At 39.5% G+C, this 26734-nt stretch overlaps 4 protein-coding genes across 5 annotated transcripts; 3 read left to right on the top strand and 1 right to left on the bottom strand.

Moving 5' to 3' along the window:
- The first annotated feature begins 461 nt into the window (after window positions 1–461).
- gnl3l (G protein nucleolar 3 like) lies at window positions 462–5461 on the top strand. Of its 2 annotated transcripts, XM_068315506.1 has the most exons (15): window positions 462–533; window positions 615–658; window positions 1781–1891; window positions 1990–2106; window positions 2203–2286; window positions 2640–2775; window positions 2885–2988; window positions 3102–3246; window positions 3342–3429; window positions 3507–3684; window positions 3775–3917; window positions 3994–4130; window positions 4759–4898; window positions 4989–5163; window positions 5363–5461. In XM_068315506.1, the coding sequence occupies exons 1-15, from the start codon at window positions 521–523 to the stop codon at window positions 5413–5415; spliced, it is 1668 nt and encodes a 555-aa protein (XP_068171607.1). In that variant the 5' UTR covers window positions 462–520; the 3' UTR covers window positions 5416–5461. The 2 variants fall into 2 exon arrangements, with proteins under 2 accessions (XP_068171607.1, XP_068171608.1); XM_068315507.1 differs by lacking the exons at window positions 462–533; window positions 615–658 and adding an exon at window positions 1120–1679.
- A 1158-nt stretch (window positions 5462–6619) lies between these two features.
- LOC137595754 (zinc finger BED domain-containing protein 4-like) lies at window positions 6620–9122 on the bottom strand. Its single transcript, XM_068316020.1, has 2 exons — window positions 9007–9122; window positions 6620–8867 (listed from the first exon to the last, which is right to left on the bottom strand). The coding sequence occupies exon 2, from the start codon at window positions 8865–8867 to the stop codon at window positions 7020–7022; it is 1848 nt and encodes a 615-aa protein (XP_068172121.1). The 5' UTR covers window positions 9007–9122; the 3' UTR covers window positions 6620–7019.
- A 456-nt stretch (window positions 9123–9578) lies between these two features.
- tfe3b (transcription factor binding to IGHM enhancer 3b) lies at window positions 9579–18015 on the top strand. The gene is made up of 9 exons (XM_068315562.1): window positions 9579–9929; window positions 12955–13180; window positions 13284–13508; window positions 14020–14115; window positions 14783–14894; window positions 14994–15050; window positions 15260–15335; window positions 15465–15612; window positions 15932–18015. Exons 2-9 carry the CDS (start codon window positions 12989–12991, stop codon window positions 16394–16396), a joined length of 1371 nt encoding a protein of 456 aa, XP_068171663.1. The 5' UTR covers window positions 9579–9929; window positions 12955–12988; the 3' UTR covers window positions 16397–18015.
- Window positions 18016–20251: 2236 nt separating this feature from the next.
- cxxc1b (CXXC finger protein 1b) lies at window positions 20252–25697 on the top strand. The gene is made up of 14 exons (XM_068315520.1): window positions 20252–20384; window positions 21773–21888; window positions 22152–22252; window positions 22363–22499; window positions 22660–22815; window positions 22985–23131; window positions 23263–23373; window positions 23459–23637; window positions 23811–24018; window positions 24397–24507; window positions 24608–24657; window positions 24743–24839; window positions 24981–25133; window positions 25290–25697. The coding sequence occupies exons 1-14, from the start codon at window positions 20382–20384 to the stop codon at window positions 25434–25436; spliced, it is 1716 nt and encodes a 571-aa protein (XP_068171621.1). The 5' UTR covers window positions 20252–20381; the 3' UTR covers window positions 25437–25697.
- Window positions 25698–26734: the final 1037 nt, after the last annotated feature.

Consider the following 26734-nt stretch of genomic DNA (forward strand, 5'->3'; position numbering starts at 1 on the left):
CCCTGGTTGTTTTCATGGAACAGCACATGACCATAGAGCACCCAGAGATCACAAACACCCAGGCCGGCAATGACATTTGGAAGGATTTGAGGAGATTTATCTCAATTGTTGATAATGCGCTTTGAATATTGCTGAAGTTACAAGCCAGAATAATGAAAATTCCTTACCTTACATCGTAAAAAATCTTTTAAAACAATTTCAAACATCAGACACCGGTCCATATCATCATCTAAATGCATTCACCTTGGGAAATGCTATCGTCCATTGTCAAAATTCCATGCAAATGTTGCGTATTTCTTTTAAAAACAAACTAAAATCAGGCAAACTAAACCAATCGCATGCATACCCTCCTTGGAGAATGTGTGTAAAATTAAAAAGACTCCCATTCGGCAGGGGGCGCTTATTAGCTTTTCACCAACTGCTAGTAAACACCGAAGAAAAAGGTGTTGCGGCGCTCTTTGTGCGCATGCGCAACCTTCCGTTCCACACGTGAAGTTACAGACACAACCTGGGAGAAGTCATGTCGAAAGCTAGTACGTATTTCACTGGCGTTGGCTAAATAAATACAGTCAGTAACTAACTTTGGATGATTTGAAATGGATTCTCTCTTACAGAGCAAAAACGATCCAAACGGCTCGGCTTCCTGGGAAAATCAAAGGTATGCGTGAAGCTATTAGCTATGTTAATATGTATGTATGTACAGTTTTATGTATGTATGACCCCCCCCCCCATCTGCTTCCTCAATCAGGTCTATGTAATCTACTGTAATCTAAAGTGACCTGAAGCTAACTCTTAGTGCTGATGCTACGATTCAAACCTCGCTTGACAGCCTGGACTGAGCCCAAATTAACAACCGTTTAAGTGTTGTTCAGCCATTGCTATCAATAAAATATTGATAGTCTGGTATCTGGACTAACCATGATTGTTTTTAGTGGAATACAAATATACGCACTTTCATTTTAACTTCTTGTTATACCAATTCTAATGTTTGGACAGCTAATTCTTATGTTGGACGGTTGTAATATACAATATTTTACAGAGATGAGTAAAGCATTTAAAATGAGCATTAATTACATCGGTTAACATCGTCATGATGGACTTGTTGTGCTTTTATTGCCAAACATTCCTTTCATAGGTCTGGGTTTGTTATTTTGTGATTTGGATGACTGGAATTGGGCTTGTATCTGATTCCTGATATTGTGGTGACTGTGAACAGCCACATCAGAATTCAGGTGGTTTTTCTCTCTCTAGAATACTCACTTACTGTAAGATTCTCAAAATAATAATAATCCACACTTTATTAATCCCTCGTGGGGAAATTCATACATACTGTATATGTGTTAATTACAACATGTGGTTACAGGTTACAGGCCCCTGAAACATGCACAGCAAACTAGGGGCCTGTAGGCATGCAATTAGTAATACAGTATAGAAACATGTAGAGGTACAAGGGAGGCGGAGTGACGAGTCACGTGAGGAAATCGCGCCCCAATGAGCATCTTGTAGGGGGGACGGCGCCTTGCTCAAGGGCACCTGGGCAGTGACTGGGAGGTGAGCCGACACCTCCCACCGTCAGCTCACACTCCGATGGATGTCGTGGCGGGAGCGGGACTCGAACCACCGTTGGCTGGGCGATCCGTCTTCAAGACGAGTGTGGGCGGCAGTGGCTCATGAGCAAAGTATCAAAGATTTGTTGATGAACTGAATTGTTGCTTTTGTAGACTACATAATAAATTGATGTATTTTAATGCAGAATATTGGGCATGTTTTGTGTGTGCAGACTACAGATGGACGAAAGGGTGATACTTCAGGGAGGACAAAGCATTCAGAGCAATCACCTTTGCAGAATGCCAAAGCCCACAGAAATCCAGACGAAATCAGGAAGCAAAGGGTGAACATTGGAAAACAAATACATATACTTACATATGAGGTTACATTGATAAGTTTTCAAGGTTAACCAGTCGCTCAATTTGCCCCTGTCCTAATTAGCTTCAGCTCCTCCAGGAGAAGCAGAAAGTCTCTCGAGAACTACAGCTGATGAAGAGGAGGAATTTGCAAAACTTTCAGAACGACATCCTACAGCGACAAAAAGAATTTGAACAGAAGGTAATCATCAATTACATATTAACTAAAAGTGTAAAAAACTACATATTATACAAAGTTCCATGAATTAAATGAGGTTTTTTTCTTGTCTGTTCACAGGAGATGGAGATGCAAAGTTTAGACAAGCATGTTAATTTTGAAAATGAGAATTCGAGAAAAGCGTATTACAGAGAATTTAAAAAGGTCTGTACCTCCTACACACGCACACACACAAAACACCCACATTCAAACACACACACACATCACTTTTGATACTAAATAGCTAAATGTCACAATTTTAGAGGCATATTCACAAAATGATCACTCTGAAAGTTCAGTGGTTTTATTCATTAGCTGATGAAAGACATCTGCTGTTGAACATTTGATTAAATTAAATCTAGCAGTTACCAGTGCATTCTCCATCAAAGACATCCAGCCATATACAGTACATATACAGTATACATCAATAGCTGTAGCTATTCAGCGTTTTGAATCATGCTGTATGGTAGAAATGTTATACAACAGGGTGAGGTGGTTTTACAAACACTCTCTTGTAGGTAATTGAATCATCAGATGTGATTTTGGAGGTTTTGGATGCACGCGACCCTCTTGGCTGCAGATGTCCTCAGGTGGAGCAGGCAGTCATTCAAAGCGGAACAAGCAAGAAGATAGTATTAGTACTTAATAAAATTGGTAAGTTACTGAAATATAAATACATAATTTTAGGAGCTGTTTGCATTTCAAAGTGTTTATTTTGTAAAATATTCTAAGCTTAACTGAGATAGTTTATCTTTCATAACAGATTTGGTCTCAAAGGAAATTGTGGAAAAGTGGATTAAGTATCTTCGTAATGAGTTCCCTACTGTAGCTTTCAAAGCATCTACCCAGCAACAGAACAAGAACTTGGTATGTAGTTAAATAATGTATATGTACATATGAAATGCAAATCAAGATTTGATTGTTACTGTAGAACTAATTCACATAAATTAACATTTTCTTCCATCTCTTGTCGTTGACAGAAGCGCAGTAATGTCCCAGTGACACAAGCCACCACAGAGCTCCTCACTAGCAGTGCTTGCGTTGGTGCAGATTGCTTGATGAAGCTACTCGGCAATTATTGCCGCAACTTAGACATAAAGACAGCCATCACTGTAGGTGTTGTAGGTGAGCTCCACATCAAGATACTTGTTTTTTTCTGTGTTGAACTTGATTTTATCAAAACTAAATATTTGGTCAATCTTTTTTTTTTTTTTGGATAGGATTTCCTAATGTTGGGAAGAGCAGTTTGATCAACAGTTTGAAACGTGCTCGTGCGTGTAGCGTTGGAGCCACTCCTGGTGTCACCAAGTAAGTACAACTGACGTCAATCTTTCACGGTTGTGAATTCTTATCTGTGTTATACTGATGAGACGGATGGATTTCAGGTGCCTTCAGGAGGTACATTTGGACAAACACATTAAGCTTCTGGATTGCCCTGGTATTGTCATGGCAACTTCAACAACTGATGCTACAATGATTCTTCGTAACTGTGTGAAAATCGAGCAGCTTGTAGATCCGCTTCCACCTGTTGAAGCCATCCTTCGACGTTGCAACAAAACACAGGTAAGTGATGTCACCTTTATAACCACCGGTGGATTTAAAAAATAAAACTAATAGCCAATTAATGAGATAATGATTTATCTTGATCTACAGATCATGGATCACTACAAAGTTTCAGACTTTCACACAGCTGCGGAGTTCTTGTCACTACTTGCGAAGCGTCAAGGCAAGCTAAGAAAAGGTGGCCTGCCTGACACTGACAAAGCAGCAAAGGGTGTGTTGCTGGATTGGACAGGGTGAGTAAAAATATAATTTTCCTGGTTTGACAAATAACAGTCAACCACTTTTATTAGAACATGTTCTTTTATTTAGAGGAAAAATCAGCTACTTCACGCACCCCCCTGAGACACACAGTCTGCCGACACACATAAGCGCTGAGATTGTGACGGAGATGGGGAAAGCTTTCGACTGGGATGAGCTGGAAAAAGGCAATCAGGAGGTTCTTGCAGGTAAAAAACAAAAGATTTCACTAGCTCAACCTTTTCATTTAGCTTCAGTGGTAGTAAGAAGCAGTGTTCCAAATACTTGACACAGTCAAATGTCTGGAACTTGATTATTTTATTTGATGAATTTCTTTGGCACAAAGGAATTTATCAAATAAAAACTTCTTACTTCAACTTCTTTTCAACTTCATTCTCATGCCACTGATCCACAGACCAATAACCACAGCAGCATTCCAAAACTAGTGAAGCTTGTGGAGATAGTTTTGAGAATGCTGGAGCTGGCTTTTTTTGTTAGCAATGTCTTTGAGTTGAGGTATGGAGCTCTTAAGTAAATTTAAGATTTCATATAAAAAACAAATTTTTTTGTTTGATTTATTTTTTGCAACAAGCTGAAAAAAATGGATGTTTTGTCAATAAACACATGTGCAATAGGGGATGAATAATTTAAATAACAAATTATTAAACCTCAGGACATCATCACAAGAAGAATCGGAACAAAAACCACCAGATTTAATTGAAAAAAATTTTTTTGGTTGTCCTAAGATTACCTTAGTTCAGTCATGTTATCTGGCTTCCGTAATTAAATAATCAGAGGAAGCAGAGGCTGACAGGAGGCATGTTCTTTGTGTTACAGAATCGTCTTGTCCCGATATCCAAATGGGATTCTGTATGGAAACCGCCGGATTGACGCATGGTGCCCAAGATGAACCATCTTTAGAAGAGTCAAAATTTAAAGATGAAACTGAGTCTATGGAGGATGAGCAGGACCCAGAGGTGTTACTGATAGCAGTTCTCACATCTAAAGGGAAATATCTTGTGCTTTTAAAGTATGGTTAATCTAACTTTCTTTTTCACTCTGAACAGTTTGGACCAATGACGGTAGAGATAAAATCTCAAAAGTCAAAGACAGACTCAAATGGAAGTGATGCTGCATCCAAGGCTCCAGGTTTAATGGACATCATGAACATAGACCCTCTACAGCAGGGCCAGGCGCTGCTGGCTGCCAGCAAGAAGAGGAAAAAGCAACAGAAAAGAGCTGGTTTGTTTGAATTATTCTCAGTCCAAATGTGTTTTTATTCCTGCAGGGATTCCTTTTTGATTAAACCATGAATCCAACTTTGGTGATGGTGAAAATGTTCGTCAGTATGTCACACGCTTTATAAGTTATGTGTTTTCTGTATATCTCATATAGGTTGATAATAATCATGCAAATAAAATTGACGTCTTTTTTTTTGCAGACAAAATTGCCACCAAACTCTCAGACACGTTGACAGCTGCAATGGATTTCTAATTTTCGTCCAGCAGATGAAATAATTTCAATAAAAATTTAATACTTATTTCCCAGATGTCATTTTGTGTATATTTGCAGTATTCTAACTGATGTGAAAGTATGTTGAAAACAACCAGCTGTATCTTTGATTCTTTATTTTTAAATATGATTCAGTGTGTCACTGTCTTTTTCAAGCACTGCTCTTCAAAAGTGTTGTACTAATAGCAGTACTTTTCCAAGTACAATTTTGGTGTGCATACTGTACACCAAGAAATAAATGCTTCCATTAATATGAGCTATCTGTATACAGTATGAAACTTAATAGAAAAGAATTAGTAGATTGACCATAATCAGTTGAATCGAGACTCATTCTGTGTGGTATTTTTCTCAGGTGAGGGTGTTTGGTGCATAGCTCAAAAACCATTGTTCCAGGTATGTTATATCCTCATAATGTGTTTTACCCAAAATATGGAAATTTCAAGCTCTTTGGAAAAAATATTTTTCCTGATGTAGTTAAAAATTAAATTAAAAGGGACGGTTAAATCATGTTTTTTCTGTAATTAACAATGTGTAGTAGGATCCATACTATATCACGCTTGTGTTCATACCAGGGCATTGAACAAGAATTTTTTTGCCAATCGGTTCGTTCGAACAGAAACTACTGTATTTAAATGTTTCCAGTTTGACATTCCACCCAAGAATTGTTGGAGAAAAAGCAAGTGACGAGTGCCTTCTTGAATAAAAATAATCAAAAGTTAATGAAGAAAGACAGATGTTACTGACATATTACTGAAATTTGTGTGGAGAAGGTTCTGCCAGCTTGGTGCTGTGTCCACAGTAGAATACAATATAAGAATTAAAGGCAAAGAAAACTTGAGTGAAAAGCAAAAGTTTAAAAAAATAAATAAAAAAAATCTTTATTTCTAAAACTTTTTTGAAAGTGACTACCAGGCTTTAAGATTTTGATAAAAGTTAAAAAAAAAAAAGTAAAATTATATATTAAGACAATTGTTATTATTAAAAACATTAAAGATAAGTTTTACTTTTTATATTGTACTATTGGCAAAACTGAATTCTTGTACACACTTCTACCCCACCCTACAATTAACAGTACCACAGCATTACACCTCTGCTTTATGCAAGTTGTACCACTGTAGTTGAAGGCTTATGCTTCCTACTTAGACACTACATGAAATAAGACACAAATAATTTCCACCATGTCATTTATTGCTAAACAAAATATATGCCGTTTCCACAGCTCAATATGAGAAAATAGCACACACTAACAGATCTACAGCTATATTGAACACACAGCCTAACAAATGGCTAGATACATTAACAAACAATTTCACATTGCACAGGCTGCAGCACCATCAACAACAAGAAAAATAAATTGTATCTTGTCAGTTTAACAAAAATTCAGGCTAAATCTGACATTATGAAAATAAATGTCCAAATTTGTCAAGTCCCATTCAGTCCATTGTAATAATCTACCTGTGCAGTTACAAAAAGTCAATTTTCACAATTTTTCTTGAAGCCTATGTAATTTGGCAATATGAAACAAAATGAAAGAAAAGGTTTAACAGGCTTCCTGGTGATCCCTCAAAGGCCTACTGTACTTTACATTACAATCCAAACCGATTATTCAAACGAATGAAAAGAATATCTTCCAGGATACGGTCATTCAATGACGACCTCAGCGGAGAAAAAATAAACTTCAGACACGAAACAGCGTGTTTCAAGCTGACCTGGGTGACAGGGAGTGCTATGACACTCATTGCAAGTTTCTGCATGTCTGGATTTGTTGCAGCCATGGATGCCCAGTAACGCAGGATGTTCTCATTACGCTTTAAACGTGGTTCTCTTGCATAAGCATCCAACACTGAGACAATGGGAATTTTGTCCCTTTGTACGACAGTGGTTTCTCTTTCTTTGGCCATCAGTAGCTGATCGATTTCATCATCATCTTCAGACGAGGATGATGGCGTGCGCTCAGCTCCGACTTCTACAGTTAAGTTTTGGATGACTTCCCAAGTCCGGCACAGGTGTATTTTAGCCATTTCACTTTGGTTCTCTGTCAGAAATAGCCTATACCTTGGATCAACAAATAAAGCAGCCACGAATGCATCATTTTCGAACAATGAATTCTGACGCCCTTTCATGCATTGGACCACTCGTTTGGCAAAAGGGCTTTCAATCTTTTGAGTATCCAACATGCACTTCAGCCACAAGCCATAAAAGTCACCTGCAGTAAGCTGTTCAGACTGAATGCACTGAGTGGTGATTTTTGCAGGTTTCAAAACATTGACTATATCTGAAATGGCCAGCCACTCTGATTCATTCAAATGCAGCTCATTGATTGTTGGTGACATGTAATCACAAAATGTTTTTAGCTCACAAAGTCTGTCAAGCATGTCATATGTGGAATGCCATCTCATTGGACAATCGATTACAGGCCTCTTATGGCCCATTCTTTTGAGAATGGCCAGAACATTTGCAGTGCACAACTTTTTGGCAACGCACCTCGCTGCAGATATAACGTCAGAGGCCAGTTTGTCTTTCAGTGCATCTTCCACTGCCAATTGTAAAGTATGTGCTGAACAGCGCACACTTCGCAACACACGTCCCTGGACCACAGAGTCAATTTCAACCAAAGGATCTACTTGATATTCATCAGAAGGTTCTGCGTCCACATCGCTCTCATCATCTTCATCAATACTCTCATTTGCTTGCGTGTCAGACAACGTCCTCACTGCTTTTTGCATGTTGGCACCGTTGTCCGCTGTAATTGAGTATATCTGTTTCAAGCTGACCTTATATTCGGTCAGTACCTCCTGTACAACTGAAGATATGTAGGAGCCCGTATGTCTTTCATTTAATTCTCTAACAGCCAGAGTTCTTAAAACAATGCACTCGCCACAAGCATATTGCACGTTTATGCCGAGAACAGAGCGATCTCTGCAGGTAGCAATGTCAATTTTGAGCATGAGAAGCCTACCATTGAGTTCATCTATTAGCTTTTTCCTTTCAATTTGGGCAAGATTTGCCACCTTTTCACGAATATTGGCTGAATTAATTGTGAAACCATTTCCAATGGCTTGCTGCAATGGGTCAATAATCTTTCTAAAGCCAGAGTCTTCCATTAAAGAAAATGGTCTGCCATTAACAGTTACCAGCTCCAAGCACGCATCTACTAGAACTTCAGGATTAATAGGAACACGGGCTACTTTCGGTTTCTTCACAACTTCTTCATCCAGAGTCTTTTGGCCTGTAGAAGCTGTTCTCTTTAGGCCGACCCCAGTGGACGAATTCTTGAAGATGTCTGGATGCCTTCGTTGAATGTGTCGCTGTAAATTGCCGCCATGATTTCCCTTAATTTCAGCTCCACAACCCTCGATGTTACAAATGGATTTGTTGGTAGCCGGGTCATACGAAAAATGCTGTCGCATGGGATTCTCACAATGTCTTCCCATCTAAATACAATGAGAAAATGTCCAAAATTAGAACAAAGCGCTGGCAGTACGGGGAACTCTGCTGTAAAAACGAATGCAGCAAATGAGTTAATGTCTTCATCAAACATTTTTTTTAAGATTGACATACTGGAGTGTTTACCTTGTTATGAATAAATGGTGAATGGGAGATTGCCTTTTTCTTTACTGCTGCTGATTGCCGCAACTTCTCTCCGCTCACATCACGCTTAAAGTGAATGACAGGAAGTAAAACACGAGGTCAGATTTTTTTTTTCAAGAACGAAAAAAAAAAAAACCCTGGTAAAAACCGGTTACAATTATTTTCTGTTCCGATTCTGTTCCGGAACGTCAAAAAATATAAAAAAAATTCGGTATCTTTTTCGTTCCTGCCAAAATATTGTGATATCCCCTGGGTTTTGTTGAGTCCGTTCGTGATTCTGTGGTTCATTGTTAAAGCTGGACGTTCATTAAAAGCTCTCAAAAGAAGTCTGGAGTTGTCATCCTTGTCCACATTTACAACACTGAGGGGTCGCTACAAGTACCAAACGTTTCCGCTTTTCGTTCCATTAACCGGTTCAAAACCTTGGTTTGTACATCCTCAAAACTCGTGTCACATTTAAATTGCTGCTGCAGTTTTATTTTACATCTGGACTACAGGCCGTCTATAACCCGGAAGCACCTCAGGGGTCAATAACTTCCGGGTAAGATGCGTGAGATGACCTCAGTCAGTCGGCCCGAGATAAACAACATTAAACAAGACAGCTGGCGACTGTGAAACGAGCTGCATTAACCGACTCAAAAATGGAAAAGAAACTCATCGGGGATTTATGGCTGTGATAACGTCAAATAACTATCGTATCGCAGCATGTTACTATCTTTTCTCAAAAGTAAATTATTTAGCTGGCGTAAGCTAGTGTTTCATCACTAGCGTTTTGGCAACTACAGACCACTAGCTAGCTAGCTAGCTAGCTAAGTTTCCACTTCCTACTTTTTATTTAACTTCATCATCATATACCACAGTTTTCAACAAACAAAGTCAGCCTGGTTCCAGTTGGAGAATTGTAGGTAAGTTAGCCAAATGGTAACTGTTTAGTTGCGTAAACATATCGACATTCATCGTGTTGATGCTCGGGCCCGTTAGCACCTCTTAGCTGTCAAGTGGACCCCGCCAACCGCAGCTGGTTAGGGATCGAAGACACTAGTCAACTACAGCTATAGTTACGATAGCGAACTGGTTGGTACACGTGTTTCAGTGGTTCATCTAAGATGATTCTACTCAGTTATTCAGTAAATCAGTAAATATTAAAGGTATGCTGTCACAACGCACAAGACATCGACCACTGTAAACACAGTCACACCTAAAGGTGCTGTCAACTCACTGTCGGTATGTAAACTAAATGAAGAAACTTTCTCACTGACACATTGATGTTTTCTAATCTTTTTTTTTTGGAGGGGGGGGTGAATATGGTATATTTAGACCTCCAACGAGGAGTGTGTCAGGACACTCGAAGACATGCAGAGTTGTGTCAGAACTATTGTGTAATACTGGGGTTTGGTTCGAAGTAGAGATCCAAGTCCATCCACTGTCGAAGATGTATTATTTGAGATACTGAATGTGGAGATAACAGCTTTAGGTGTGCTCTTCAGGTTTAAACTAGCCAAAAACCTTTGGAACATAATGATATCTTGGTAGTTTTTTTTATTCCAAAACGATGTCATGCAGTTTTTATAAGTTGTTCTCTCTCTCTTTGTGTGTGTGTTTGTGTGTGTGTGTGTATGTGTGTGTGTGTGTGTGTGTGTGTAGGCGTGGATCTTAGTTCATGATGTCATTAATTGTATTGGAAAAATACAATTAGTAGTTTATTTATGGAGCTTCATCCTGCTACTGATAAAGAATGAATCTAGATACAAGAATAATAGTTACAAAAGTGGGCTGTTGATCATCACCCGCCTGCTTTGAATGTCCTTTTTTGGGACAGACATAAAGACAAAAGGCTATGATTTGCAAAACCTTTTTAACCCAAATTTTATTGAATACAGTGGAAAGACAAAAAATGTTTCTGTGAATATTGATATACTTCAAGTTTTACAGACATATGAACAGTCTCTAGCAACACATTTGAAAAATGATTGAACAGAGGCATATATCCTTTTTCCCAACATAAAGCAGATGCACTTCCTTAATGTTCTCAATGGTAAATGTTTTCCAATTCTTGATATATGACTTGATAGGTTAAACAGTTTTGGGTCTTCACTGTTAGTTTGTGCATTTATGTTGGTAGAATGGTTACGCCATGCTAATCTACTCTGTAGCAACATGTAGAATATGACTTGGCTAAACCTGCATTTTACGAACCCACTAATCCCACCCCTGACAAAACACACCCTTTCAAAACCTACATTTTGTGCACAAGGAAGTATGGTAGGGCTGTTGGAGTCCAAAACACACCTGGGAACAAGGCAGTGGGGCGGCAGTGGCTCAGTGGTAGAGCGAACGTCTCCCAACAAGACATCAGCGGTTTGATTCCCGCTCCCGCCAGACATCTGACATCGGAGTGTGAGCTGACTGGAGGAGCTTTACATGATTTTTGTGTTACATGGAGGTGTGAGCTCACCTCCCGGCCACTGCCGAGGCTCCCTTGAGCAAGGCGCCGTCCCCTTACAAGTTGCTCAGTTGGGGTGCTACCTGAAGTGGCTGCCCTTCACTCTCTGCCTCCCCATGTTCTGTTGTGCTGTGATTACTAACTGCATGCTCGCTTGCCCCTTGTGTGTTGTGTGTTTCAGGGGCCTGCACAAATATACTGTATATCCTGCATGTAACACAAAAATCATGTAAAGAGTGAAAATAGTAATTTCCCCGTTAAGGGGATTAATAAAGTTCATCTTCTTCCTCTTAAAATGTAAATATTTTATCAACTATTACACATAAATAATAATAAAAGAATGAAGGATATCACCCTAATAGATGCATGAATACCAGATTCTACAGAGCAGATGTGCATTACAGATATGCCAGTTTTTGAGCTTTGCATTGGTAACAGTTTGAATGGGCCTTTTCTTTGGCAGCCCAGATGATACAACAGCCAAGATTTCTAAAACCGCAAGAAATGGGGACTTATCAGATTGCAGCACACATTTCCGTTGAGGGTTGGGTCAGAGAAGATGGTGTTTCTGGATTTTTGTTTTGGCCTGACTTTTATCGCACATAGTAGAGTCTTGAAAGGGGAACTATGTCCTTGTAATGTTTCTGGTTTTTAAAAGCTAAATTCCCCGTAACTGTTACCTAAAAGCAACGAGGATGTCTTTCCCACACTCATCCATACATACAAAATCTTATCTACATTGTAAACGTACTTAGCATTAAATTAATTTAGGATTTGAGAATGAAATTGTAAAATGATTTTATTATTTTAACACTATTCAAAGATATTTCCAAGCTGAATAAGGCAGACAGAAAGAGTTCGGTAGCAGAAGTGGTCAAAGGAATGGAAAGAGGAAGAGGAATCAGCACGAACAAATCGGGGAAATAAAACACTTTTTTTTCTTCAAGTGCGTATGTTTTTTAAACTCAAAAAATTCCTGCACAGTGCTTCACATTACCATATTGTGTGAAGGCTGCTAAAGTACACTTTATCCTGACTCCTGGGGGTTTATATGAAGTAACCTCACCAATGGAAACCTGTCAGTTCACATGAGAAACGGTTTGGAGAAGAGCTTGGTAAATCAATATTTAAAATTAATCATCTGAACCTGAAATGAACACAGTTGGGAGTCAATAGAATGATAGATGTTTCACAACCTGTTAATAATAGTAGCTTGGAAAGCATTTCCGTATTATTAGTCAAAGGTCACAGGCCTTCATTGTGGATGTGATATTGTGGAATTTACTAAGTTTTATTGATAGGATTTGTAAATCATTTAAATAATTTTAAGAATTTCTGTTGGAACCAAGGAAAAAACATCCGGACACGCCACCTAATCTTCATTAGGAGAGTACAGTAGTGGATTATTTGAAGGATTGAATTAGGTAATAACACGAAACAACACATGACTTAAGAACCTGCGCTCAGTAGCTCTCCTCTTTGTCCAGCTTCCTCCCCAGGTCTGGACACCTCTCTCCAGCGATGTCGTCACGTGTGTTGCTGCGACAGCAGCTTATGCGAGAGCAAGCCCAGGAGCAGGAGAGACGTGAAGCTCAGCAGCAGGCCTCTGCCTCTCAGCTCCGGGCCTCTGACTCCACTCCAGCCATCTCTGTCTCACTGCCCCCTAACGCTGCCCGGCCCCCTCCAGCACAAGTTCCTGTGGAGGTGCTGAAAGTAAGAGCACCTTGTTTGCCAGCTCACCCTTGTGTTCCATGAAGGCTGAGTTGGTCTGGATGTTCGTACCTAACAACTGTTGAACACATTTTTTAATGATCAGGTGCAGACCCATCTGGAGAATCCCACAAAGTACCACATACAGCAAGCACAGAGGCAGCAGGTGAAGCAGTACCTCTCCACCACCCTGGGCAACATGGCAGTCACTCAGACCATGGGCGTATCCCCGGTGCCACAGTCCACTTCTGCCCCTGAAGCTGCTCCTAATGTCAGCAGTGCTCCCAACAGCCCCATGGCTCTGCTTAACATCGGATCCAACAAAGAGGAAGTATGGGAAACGTCCCACTTTGATCTTAGTGGTTTAACGTGTTTCTGCAGGGTTCATTTTCTGTTAAACCAGATCAGATAACCGTGTCAACATTTTCCTCAAATTTAGAGAGTATTTTTAGGAGGTAATTTTCAAACCCTCTACTCACTTCTGGCTTAATTACTTTTTTGTTTGTTCTGTAATAGTGCAGCTAAAGGTCCCACTCTAATGATGCATGCCTTTTGTCATCAGAGCCTTCTTGTCCTGTTGTCACAATAACATGATAAATACTACACCCAGTGTTTAACCATGCAGGCACATCTCTTATTTGCACCTCTCTTTGAAATCAGACCTCTTTCACACTTTTACCATTTTTGGCTCACATGTTTTGTGTTGCCATTCAGTTTTCAAGGTATCATTAAGATGGTTTAGATTACAAAATCCTCTGTTTACAACTCCCATTAATGGCTTTCTCACATTTAGCCCATGAAGACTTTTCTCACCCATCTCCACTCTTATCTGCTTTGTTTAGATTGACGACGTGATCGATGACATCATAAGCCTTGAGTCCAGTTTTAATGACGACATCATTACATTGATTGACTCAGGTCTTCAGTTGCCTAGTACGGTATGAAAAACACTTTATTTATCCAATCATGAAGAGGTTCTGGTTCTGGTTTATGTTGAAGTTCACACATTGTAGTTTTACGTGCACAGCAGATATCAGGCAGGTTTTACTCCCTGACTTTAAACAAACGGCCTCTCGTGTGGAATTCTGAAGTCGTATCAGTAAATACACACTTTTGGCACTCACTTACTATTCATCACAAAAGTGCTGCCTGGGCGGGGCGTAACTATCGGAGCATAGAAGAAGTGAAACTCATTGCAGCTGCCAGGGTTGTGACTTGACAGACAGACACAAAGACCTTAACCAAATGTTCGGTTGCAAGGAAAAAAATGGGAATTATGGTGATGCTGCTGGAGGAAAAAAAAAAGAATCCTATTGAGGTAATTTGCTATACTTTGAAATGACGATGGGTTTTATATTTCACATTTATTATGCAACAATTTCATGAAATGGTTGGATTTTGTGCTTTAGCATTAATAGTGTAGATAAAAAGATGTACTGGTAGACAGTGTGTGTATCTTGTCGCGTGTCTCCTCTGCAATCTATAAGCGGCTTTCTTTCTGTTTTGGAGTTGAGGAACTGGTTTAATTTTTAAGCAGGAATGGGGAAGATTCATAACAATAGGGGAAAGTGTTTGAAGTTCCATAATAAGGTTTTATTCCTATAGCTCCCAGGAAACCTGTTGGATGTCTACCACAGTCCAGGAATGACAGCCCCCACTCTCACTGTCAGCAACTCTTGCCCTGCTGACCTTCCAAATATTAAAAGGGAAATAAATGGTAATGTAACTTAGCAACATTTTTTCTTGACTGCTTTATACTTAAGAGAACGTGTATTATTGTTAAAATGTTTGAAACCATATTTAATTTGTCCTTCAGAGTCAGATGCCAAAGCATTAATGAAAGAAAGGCAGAAGAAAGATAACCATAACCTCAGTAAGTGGAGCTTTTCTTGTGTAGACTCAGTCACAACATCCCAGCTGTACACCATGCTTTTTCTGTCCTTTGTGAAATTTTAAGAAATTCCACTCTGGACCTGTTCATGTCTGTGTGGATCCAGTAATTCTTCTTCCATGATATTGAATATTAAAGGTAAACTTAGTTTTGCTTTCCCTCTTTGCCTTGTCGCTCTTCCTTGTCTGCAGTTGAGAGGAGGCGGAGATTCAACATCAATGACCGTATAAAGGAACTGGGTACTCTGATACCCAAGGCAATCGACCCGTAAGTCTGATACTCCAGAATACTTATTATCCATTGATGAATTATTAAAATTATTGTCTTCTAATTCAGTACTGTGTCCTTTGTTTCACTTCTTCATTATATCTACAATATATTTCACAATGGTGACAGTGAGATGCGTTGGAATAAAGGCACCATTCTGAAGGCGTCTGTGGACTACATCAGGAAGTTACAGAAGGAGCAGCACAGAGCCAAGGATATCGAGTTGCGCCAAAAAAAGCTGGAGCAGGCAAATCACAGTCTGATGCTGCGCATCCAGGTCAGCATAAATATGTGGTTGTCATTACTCTTCTGTAAAGATTTTTTTTACTGCATTCTACCTGAAATTGGTATGCAACTAAGCCCACATTCATGCAAAGCTTGGTTGAAATTGACCTCAATTTTTGCCCGTCTCATGAGTGCAACATAAAGCCAGAGTGTGCCAGTAAAAGATGAATGAAACAGTTCTCTAATTCGAACAACTAATACATTCATAAAAAGAAACCCTAAAATATACTTCTTACTAAATAGAAATTACTTTTTATGTGCAAAAATGAAGCATAGTCATAGTCTTTGAATTATTATCCTAATATTCTCAGGAGCTGGAAATGCAGGCGCGTGTCCACGGCCTCTCCTCTCCCAGCGGCATCTCATCTGGTCTTAACACCGATCCCTCCCTGCTTCAGCAGCAAGCGGTCCCACAGAGCAGCCAGTCTTTGGCCCCCACTGCAGAAGGGGCAGCCTCCCAAAACCACCACAATCTGGCTGCGGCAGCTATCCGAGAGTCAATATCGGCCTCCTTCCTGTCCCCGCCCGCCTCAAATTCCCCTGCAGGTGTCACCATCAGCAGCCCCCTGGACCTTGGCAGTCTGAGCTTTACTGAGCTCGACAACACCTCTGCTTCAGCGCTCTACCCCGACATGGCTTTGGGAGACATTCTCATGGACGACGGGTGCGACCTGTCTTCAGACAGGGTGGCTGAGCCACTCTTCTCTCCTTTGTCACCAGGTGCCTCTAAAACCAGCAGTCGCAGCAGCAGCCTTGAAATGGATGAAGAATTGTGATGAGCACCAAGAGGTGGTCAAAGACTGCAGGAACAACAATGTCAGAGTCTATCCTTAAATAACACAAATCTATTTACAGTGCAGGGCTGAAGAGTTGAGAGAAAAATAATAAACAGGGTGATGAAGATGAGTAGAAATGTTCTTTCGTAACATTGTTTGCCAAACAGATTTAATTGTTATTGTTCCTGTTTGGAGATGAAGATTATGCCCATGTTTATAAATGCAATCTTATAATTGATTATTATATAAAGCCATGGACTTAGCATTAGGAAATACATTCTTAAATAGGTTTCTTCAGAGATTTAAGAGGGACATAATTTTTTAGAATGATGTACTCAAACAGGGATAAAGTTGTGGCTTTTATGCCAACAACCTTGGCATAAATTACTTTTTTTATTAAGAGATGTCAACACACATTTTGTTATCCAACTGACTGGAATCAGGGTTTGTTAATTGCAGCGATCATCCATGTTGAGCTTCTTCACCAGCAGCTAGAGAAGGGATCCTTGTAAAGTGAATTGGCACATTGTGAAATATTTACAGCATATTGTATATAAGAATATTTTATTTTGAGCAATTTTAATTGCACCTTATTTTATGACAGTCTATGCATTTTATGAGTTTTTGTCTGGTTTTATTACACACATTACACACATAATGCCCAGGTTGCATGTATTTGTAATAAACCTTAAAAGCAGTGGAAAATCACTTACTGCTGCAGCTAGTCAGCCAAAGCAGGACTTCTTCCAGATTAGCTAGAAATTACAAAGCAGCATTTTATTTTTTAAAAACTTATATTCACTCAGTGGAAATTAAAGACCATGTGAGAACTGCAGAACAATTTTATCCTGTTGCGATAGTACTGTCGATCAATACCTATTTTTTTGATACCTGAATAATGGTTTGATAAGCAGTTTCTCCTGGATAATATGTGTTGTTAGTTATTGTTTTTGTTTGTTAACCTTGGTAGTCACTGAGTGATTTTTACCAGTTAGCATGATCTTTTTTTAAATGATAAAAACAAATATAATAATATATTGTTGCTCATATGTAGTATGAATTCAAAAGGGTTTGACCTAGTTGTAGACCAACCGCTACCTTCACAGTTTGTTGTGTGGAACATGCAATGCAGTTATGAACAATAGCCACGGATGTTTGAAAGGTATTTAGTATGTCTGGTGCTTAACTCTTATGTACAGTTAATGAAGGCGGATGAAAGCACGTGTATACGTGTATTTTTTTTTTCTTCGACATTGACGCACTATTTTTTTTCCTTCAACACAATCTCCAAGTTACTGCCATACTTAAATGTTTTACTATTGTGTGGACTGTGATAACATACAAACAAAATGAGTGTCATAGAGAACTTACCTACTTAAAGCAAAAAGCAGTTCCACTCCACTGCTCCGCTGCTGACTGCATTGTTCTAGTCCCATAAGATTAAATAGAAATGATTACATTTTTCTTCTCAAACAAATTATTATCCACGTCTTACCCTCAGCTATAACTTATGGTAAAATGACTGTTAACTCTAAACTGGTAGCATTTGTGTCTTCTGTCCCTGCAAGTTGTTTTGAACAAGATTTGAACAAATAAAAGTTTCCCATTGTTAAAAATCAGATGTGGTCGTTTGCTGTCTGTATTAATGGAATAGCATTTGAGAAATTTCCATGGCAAGGTCCAGGCACTCTGTAGCATGAAGGCAGAGTTCACAGATGGAACAGTCGCACAAGCAGCAGTGAAGGTCCACACATCCACAGAAGTCACAGTGGTGGGTGATGTCCAGGAGGGGCTGCATGGTGCCAGGCCCACAGCTGCATAAGGATGAGCACAGTGACCAGATGCATTCACTACACCCCCTCGCTGACGCCAGCAAACAGTCCAGTGGGTGACAGAAGAGACAGGCCAGCAGAACGGCAGCACAAAGATCTACGAGGAAAAAACAAGAGAGGAGAGCTTTAATTCAAGCACAAAGTATATGAGGACACAGAGTAGTCCTATACTTACCATCACCACTTGGCCCGGTGTCAATAGAAGTGGTTTTGAGTTGGCTCTTGCTAATTGATGTGAATGCCTGACTCATATCATAAACCTCCATAGGGGAAGGCAGCAGGGCACAGAGAGGCTTTGGTTGATCTTTCTCCACCTGGCATGGGCTGCAGAACAATACTGCACTGGTCACTTCACCATTCGAGGTCCCAAGCAAGTTGGTTTCAGCAGAAGCTTCTGCATCAGACGTAAAAATGAAAACCACGACAACTGATTAAAGGGCAAGCAGCTGATGGTTTAAATATCTACACTTTCAGTTACCTATTTCACAAGGTAAAGCGCTCACAGAGATGTCAGCTGAAAACAGGTCAGTGTTCTCAGTGGGGTTCTGCTCTGTACGACTGGTAACTTCTTCCAAAGATCCTGCAAGATGAGAAAACGATGATTTTCTCCAAACATCTGCAGTTCATTAGTTTATTATCTTAAAACAAACCTATTTGACCTGCGATGAAATTGTTGGAAATAATGGGTGAACTGGAATCAGTGGACAGTAAGTGGAGAAACGTTGCTTTGCTGTTATTTCCATCCTCCATCTTTTTTAGTTATATCTCTTGAAAACCTGAAGAAGGGGACATAAGAAACAGACTAAAAACATGAGAGAAGCTGTTCAACTTTCCTATTTAAAACTAAGATAATTTGTGGTGGTTTGAAATAAATTCATCTTTTCAATATTTAAATTAAATAAAAATATTATCATCAAGTTAAACACTTGCATTTCTCTATACACAACACAGACAGATCAGTCGGATTTGTGGTTGAGGTTTTCATAGCTGTTAATGATGAGTGGACATCTTGGAAATGGCTGAGAAGTTAATCTATTATTTATCACTGTTTTGGAAACTTTTATCCTGTAACTGAATGTCAGATATCCTGACTGCTGTAAAAGATTTATACGATCTTGATTTTCCTCTTAATTAATAATTCATGTGCTCAGGTCACACTTAACTTATGTATGTTTGCAGGTGGAGTAGAGGAAACACATTTACCTCTTAAATGATTCATTAAAATTAAAAGTATCATTTTTAAACTGATTTTGAGCTAAGTCCATGCAATAATGAGTTACATCCAAGAATGACAGCAAAGGCTTTTTAAGACATTAGAAGAGTGACATAGTATACTGTAATGTATACTTGGATGTATGAATGAATCAAATAATTTATTTACATTCAATGAACTTAAATTAAGTCAATCTGATAAATGCCTTAAACACAGTAGCATTTATTGTATACAGAAGATTCTAGTAGGTCTAGCTTCAAGATAGTTTAGTAGGAAACATAATGTACTCACACTGCATGAATACTATACTGTATTCACACTTTTGAAGAAGGTGATCCAACATGCAGCCCTATCATGAAAAGCACATTCTTCAGTGAGCTGTCTTCATCAGAGGTGTACCTGCCTGCATCTGACATCTCTCTCTCTCTCTCTCTCTCTCTCTCTCTCTCTCTCTCTCTCTCTCTCTCCCCCTCCCTCCCTTGTGTGTGTGTATGTGTATTTGTGTGGGTTTTAAAGCTAGTGTTTTGGGTCGAGTCACAGTCAAATCGTCCAATCCAACCAGTAAATACTGTGCTGAAATAAGTGAGTGTGGCAACGTTAAATTTACATAACTTATAACTTTGCAGTAATTTGAGACATTTATTCAATTAAAATAATAATGAGAATACACATTTAAGTGGTAAGCAGCAAACCCACCCCTTTTATAAAGTGCAGTTCACAACAATTTCAAGGGGCGGCGATATTGCATCTCTTAGATGTTGATTTGTCACCAGCGAAGAAGAAGAACGACCAATGACAGACGTTCTTTTCCCGAGTGGTAACATATCGACGATTGAGACCGATGTAGAATTGTCAATGTTACCCTCTCACGACGCTTACAAGCTTAATGGTGATCGCTGTGTATTTTCAGAACGACTGAAGTCTTTATCTCCGTCTTATAATGGCAAGTACAAACAAATCATGACTTTGACATTTGAGGTTTAACAGTTTGACCGACTATCGCACATAGGTTGTAATTTCCGTAACTCTACAGCCGACATGACAGAAGCATGTTGAGACCCAAATTATGTTAGCTGAAAGTATACTTTACCTTAGTTTGGTCCTTGATATGCACAGAATAATTCTAACGATTCATTTTAATTCATAAATCTCCGTTTTTGTGAAAAAGCTACGTGAGCTAGATGACATAGCTTTATGCTAGTCAGTGGATACGGGAGCTAGGAGTTAGCTAGGTTTTCGTGTAAATACATTAGCTGGTCCAATTTCTTAGTGTTGGCCTGCTGGTTTGACTTCTGGTGAGCGAAAAGTCTTCAAATATTTTCTTTTTGTTTCTTCTTTCCGTTTCTTCAAGTTTTAACAGCGAAAGGTCACTCAAAATTGCACGTCATGAAATATCAAGTTAACTGCGCCATTTATAAACCGCGCTGTCATATTAATTTGTCAAGATTCCGAGTTTTGGGTTTTTTTTGGATAGTTCATGTTTGTTTGTTTTCTTAACCATGTAGGAACATGACAGTTAAGAGTAGAATTTGTTGTGATAGTAATTCTGTATTTACATCAACACCAGCCGCAATATTGGACAGGTGCAATTGAACACAATCTTTATAGTAAAAAATAGAATTTCTGTGAGCTCCAACGATGAAAATAAACATGGATTTGCGTTATGCTTTATTAATCATCTGGTTAGGGATCCGTATCCAACTCCCAATGTGATGTGATTGCATGTGATCCTGCGAGCCTGGTGATGTGGAAGAGTTGAGGTTATCATATATAGCATCACTGACAAAATAGAACAAAATTGACAAATTCAAATTGAAATAATAACAGTCTGCTGTTCAGTTCAGAGTGAAAAGTGTTGGAAAATAATCGACAACTCCAATTGTTTTCTCCACAGTAACAGCACTAAATCCATTTTATTTTGAACTGACTTCATTCAGATTTTTCAGTGCTCTGTCTGTTCTTAAAGTAATTTAACTAATATTTCATCAAATTCTGATGTTTACAACAATGTCAACTTCTTCATTCTCTGCAGGACAGGAGAATGAAGAAGTTGAAAATTAGTGTATATAGGAAGAAATCCTACCAGGCAGCTTTTAAGGAGTCAGAATATTTTGCCACAGTTAATGAACCTGGCTTTGTGGTAGGGAAATGCCCATCTCAGGTTACTGGGTGCATTTTCAATACCCAGCAGACTGCTAATGCTGAACTAAAATGTGTAACTGTTGTCTCGAAGTCATTTAGAAAGACATATGAAGCTGTTTCAGAAAAATGTCCTGCGGAATTAAAATCAGTTATAATTAACACCATTTGCTGTCCTTGTCCACGTTCTAGGACAGTGAAATGTCTGACATTGACCATCCCCCCTTACCCGAGACCAGCAGTGTGGAAGGGGAGAATGCACCACTGTACTGTATCTGCCGTAAACCAGACATAAACTGCTTCATGATGTAAGTTCAAAACAGCATGTTTTAATCAAATCAAATGTTCTTTATTTATCCTGTAGGAAACAGGGGTATCTAGCAGTGCGTTTTGTACAGTACAGTGAAATTAAAATAGAGTTAGAGTAAAGAGAAGAAAAAGAAGAAGAGTTAGAGTAAAGTGAACAGCTTTTGCATACTAAATAATATTGAAATCTGGCAATGGCAGTTCAGTCGTTTCAAAGATTCAATTTCTGTGAATGTGAACTTTATTTTGTTTTTCTCATTCACAGTGGCTGTGATAATTGTAATGAGTGGTTCCATGGCCACTGCATCAACATCACAGAGAAGACTGCAAAGGCAATCCGTGAATGGTACTGCATGAAATGCAGAGGTGATGGAAACAGTTTTCTACTGCCGCATTTTGTACTGCTATGCCAAAGATTAAGCATTTCACAAATCCTGAACACATAAGACATTTTGTGCTATTGTCGCTGCCAACAGACAGAAACCCTTCACTGGAAATAAAATATAGATCGAAGAAAACCCGAGAGAAGGAACCTGACTCTGACAGAACTGAAAAAAATTACAGCACTCCCAGCACTCCTGACTACAGGAGTGAAAGGCGGCGTGGATCTAAAGTAAGAAATTCTGATATCAAAATGTTTTAGGAGAATATCAATAAGATACTGGCTTGTGCCCTCTTGCGGCTTCTTGGATGCAGAAGCTGCTTACATTGAGCCATGTAAAAACTTGGTATACAATAGCTCTTCTTTTTGTTTTTTGTTTATTTTTGCTTAGGTAAAGCGTTCGGTCCGGATGTGTGGGGAATGTGAGCCCTGCAGAAGGACAGAGGACTGTGCTCAGTGTGACTTCTGCAAGGACATGAAGAAGTTTGGAGGCCCTAACAAAATCAGACAGAAATGCAGGTTTCGGCAATGTGAGGTTCGGGCCAGGGTAAGTTGGATATTTTTTTTTTATACATTAGTGTTCTAGTTTAGTAATGCAATGTGAGGTTCGGGCCAGGGTAAGTTGGATAATTTATTTTTTTTATACATTAGTGTTCTAGTTTAGTATAGAAAAATTAATATACCATGTCTGTCCTCTGCTTTTTTATTTTTGATAGAAAATGCTGCGTGTGAAGGATGAGGAATTTTCTTTGCACGAAAGGAGGGACAATTCCTATCACAGACGGAGACGATACTCTGAAGACTATGACAGCGAGGCGGAGCTCTACCAACAGTACAAGGCTGCAGGACTTGGCAGCAACATGGTAGTACAACATGTGACACCATAGTTTTGCACATAAAAAGGAAAACATGCTCATTTTAAATGCTTTTATTCTCAACTAAAAGGTTTGATCAGAACAAGTGTGAACCATTTGTTTATTCTGTTGTCACACAGGCATGGGGTAGTGATGATGATGATGATGAACCACTTTTCAGTCCCGTCATGCGTAAGAAAGCCGTGAAGGTGAAACATGTGAAGAGGCGAGAAAAGAAGTTTGATAAAAAGGTAACATTTGATTCCACATAATAATAATCGTTATTGGTTGAAGTGCAACTGGGTTTTAACATGCTTTCTTTTTGTAACTTTCCAGAAAGAGTCACGACGCCATAAACAGAAGCAGAAGCACAAAGACAGAAACAGATACAGTGAGAAGGGTGAGCTCCGAGATAACACAGGGCAGCGTCAGTGTCTGGGGCCGAACTGTGTGCAAGCAGCGAGAGCCAACTCCAAATACTGCTCTGAAGACTGTGGGATGAATTTAGCTGCCAAGTAAGACATTTTACACTACTCGTGTGTTAGTGTAGTTCATTTAGCATCAATTCTGTATTCCTGATGCCTGCTTAGAACAAAGACAACAAGTCAAGAGAATATAAATAGACTGGGGCTGCAGTCATCCATTATTTGTGTAAGCAATCAATTAATCCATTGATTATGATACACAGCCGGATCTATGAGATTCTCCCTCAGCGCATCCAGCAGTGGCAGCAGAGTCCCTGCATCGCCGAGGAGCATGGTAAGAAGCACCTAGAGCGAATCCGTCGGGAACAGCAGAATGCTCGGCTGCGCCTCACGGAGATGGAGCGACGCTTCCATGAACTGGAAACCATCATCGCCAAAGCTAAACAGCAGGCAGTGCAGCAAGACGAGGAGGTGAGGAGACCTCCATTGTAGAGCTGTGCTAAGTAACGTCATTAAGAATCTGAGAAACAATGCTCAATAGCAGTGATTACATTCCTGAAACTTTTGGTAATTTTTTTTTGTTACACTTGTATAATTAACTATCACTGGTTAGTCTAACAGGGGAATTTATCAGTGTCTCAGCACCTTGTTTACTGGATTGCATGTTACGTACTTCTAGGTTTTTTAGTCTATGGGGTTTTAAGATAAAAAAAAAATGTATTCAAATGTTTTTGCTGTAGCAAAAGTTTAGTTTTCATTACTTTTAAAAGAAAACAATGAGGCTAACTTTTTATTTGGCCCTATTGAAGAACAAAATTCTTTTCTGAAATGCTCTGGTTCTATTTGCAGGTGAATGAAGGTGATAGTGAGGACACCGACCTGCAGATTTTCTGTGTGTCTTGCAGTCATCCCATCAATCCCAAAGTTGCATTGAGACACATGGAGCGATGTTATGCAAAGGTGATTATTATGTACAATTCTGCTCCTAATCATTACTAACAATTAATTTCTAACACAAGCAAAACAAATTTTGTTCATACTTAATTTCTTTATCTCACAGTATGAGAGCCAGACTTCCTTCGGTTCCATGTATCCTACAAGAATAGAGGGGTGAGGGGGAAAAAAATGCACTCCAGGTTTATTGTCATTTTCCTAGGGTCAGTTAACAACTATTAAGTGGTTATTTTTTTCACAGAGCGACCCGACTTTTCTGCGATGTGTACAATCCCCAAAGCAAAACGTATTGCAAGAGGCTTCAAGTTTTGTGTCCAGAGCATTCCAGAGATCCTAAGGTCAGTCATTTAATCATCGTCCAATAAGACTTCTATAATTCGTAGTAAAAGGTTTTCAGGTTTTCTTTTTTTTCATGCTTGATAGCCACATACGTCTATGGGGTTTCATCCCATTTCTGTTTCCTTTTGTTTGGTCACTAGATCCCAGTGGACGAGGTGTGTGGGTGTCCTCTGGTGAAAAATGTATTTGAGCTGACAGGAGAATACTGCAGAGTCTCCAAAAGGAAATGCAACAAACATTACAACTGGGAAAAGCTCCGGAGAGCGGAGGTGGACTTGGAACGAGTCAGAGTGGTGAGTCAGACCTCATGGTGGTTGGTTTTAAAGGACATTGGAAATGGTCTGTTGATTGCCCTTCAAATCTTTTAATAGAAACTTTACTTTAAATCCATGTGTTTAGTTGTAACTATCCTGTATCTTAGATATTTCTCTTTTCCTTTTTAAATGCAGTGGTACAAACTGGACGAGCTGTTTGAACAGGAGCGGAATGTTCGAACCGCTATGACGAACAGGGCTGGCCTGCTCGCTCTGATGTTACATCAAACTATTCAGCATGACCCGTTGACGACAGATCTTCGTAGCAACAAGGATAGGTAGTTGGCCTAGTCTGCACCTGCTCTCCGATCTGTAGGTCACTGCTCACGACGTGAGATTTTAGTATGGTTTTGAACTTACTGAACAATATTAACCATGGTCATGGGATATAATGTTCTAAGAATAGATAATTATTTTAAAATCTTTGTATGATCATTAACTTTAATATGCAAAGGGATGTATTTTCCTGACTGATAGTTGAAATACAGGCCATTGAAATTTGTTGTATGATTTGCCTGAATAAACCTGACTTTTGCTCCATGGTAGATGTGTATGTCTGTAATGTATCTTATTTGTTGTCTCATATTGTTTTTATAAGGCATAAAATATTGTTTACTAATAACAACAAACTACGTGATTTAGGATAAAGGGTGGATAACGACCACAGTAATCTGCTCGAGTCATTCAGCTGACGAGAGAAGCGCAGCATTTGCTTTCTGGCCTGGCGCGCTCACCGTAGTTGTCGACGCGCGATGACGACACAGTTTATCGACGGAAATGACTCGCATTATCAAAGAGGATGAAGATGACATGAGAGAACTCACGCCCCGTCCGCTCACACTTCGTTTCACACAATCTGCAATCGGAAACGGTCCGTTTCTATGTTATGCCGTCACACATGTCTCTCCTTTCAGGGGTATTTTATAGTCATTCGTCTGTGCTTGAAAAACACTGGATAGTGGGGACCCATTGTCTTGGAGGAAGAAATGTGGCCGGAAAAAAATCCTGAATGATCGTGATCGGCGATCACTTAAACGTGTGGTGAGATCAAATCAGTAGTAGAACTCAGGGCTATGTTTAATAGTGAAAGTAAGAGCATTTCCACACGCACAATGCGAAGGGAACTCAAGGGGTTGGGACTGCACAGCTGTGTAGCCTTAAGAATACCACTGATCAGTGAAGCTAACCTGAAAAAAAAAAAGGCTTCAATTTGCTAGGGAGGATAAAGAGTGGACTCTGGAGCAATGGAAGAAGATCATGTGGTCTGATGAGTCCAGATTTACCCTGTTCCAGAGTGATGGGCGCATCAGGGTAAGAAGAGAGGCAGATGAAGTGATGCACCCATCATGCCTAGTGCCTACTGTACAAGCCTGTGGGGGCAGTGTTATGATCTGGGGTTGCTGCAGTTGGTCAGGTCTAGGTTCAGCAACATTATGTGCTCAAAGAATGAGGTCAGCTGACTACCTGAATATACTGAATGACCAGGTTATTCCATCAATGGATTTTCTTTTCCCTGATGGCACGAGCATATTCCAAGATGACAATGCCAGGATTGATCATCAAGACTTTTATAGATTGAA

Source organism: Antennarius striatus, chromosome 5, assembly GCF_040054535.1.
Source record: "Antennarius striatus isolate MH-2024 chromosome 5, ASM4005453v1, whole genome shotgun sequence".
In the NCBI taxonomy this organism is placed as follows: Eukaryota; Metazoa; Chordata; class Actinopteri; order Lophiiformes; family Antennariidae; genus Antennarius; species Antennarius striatus.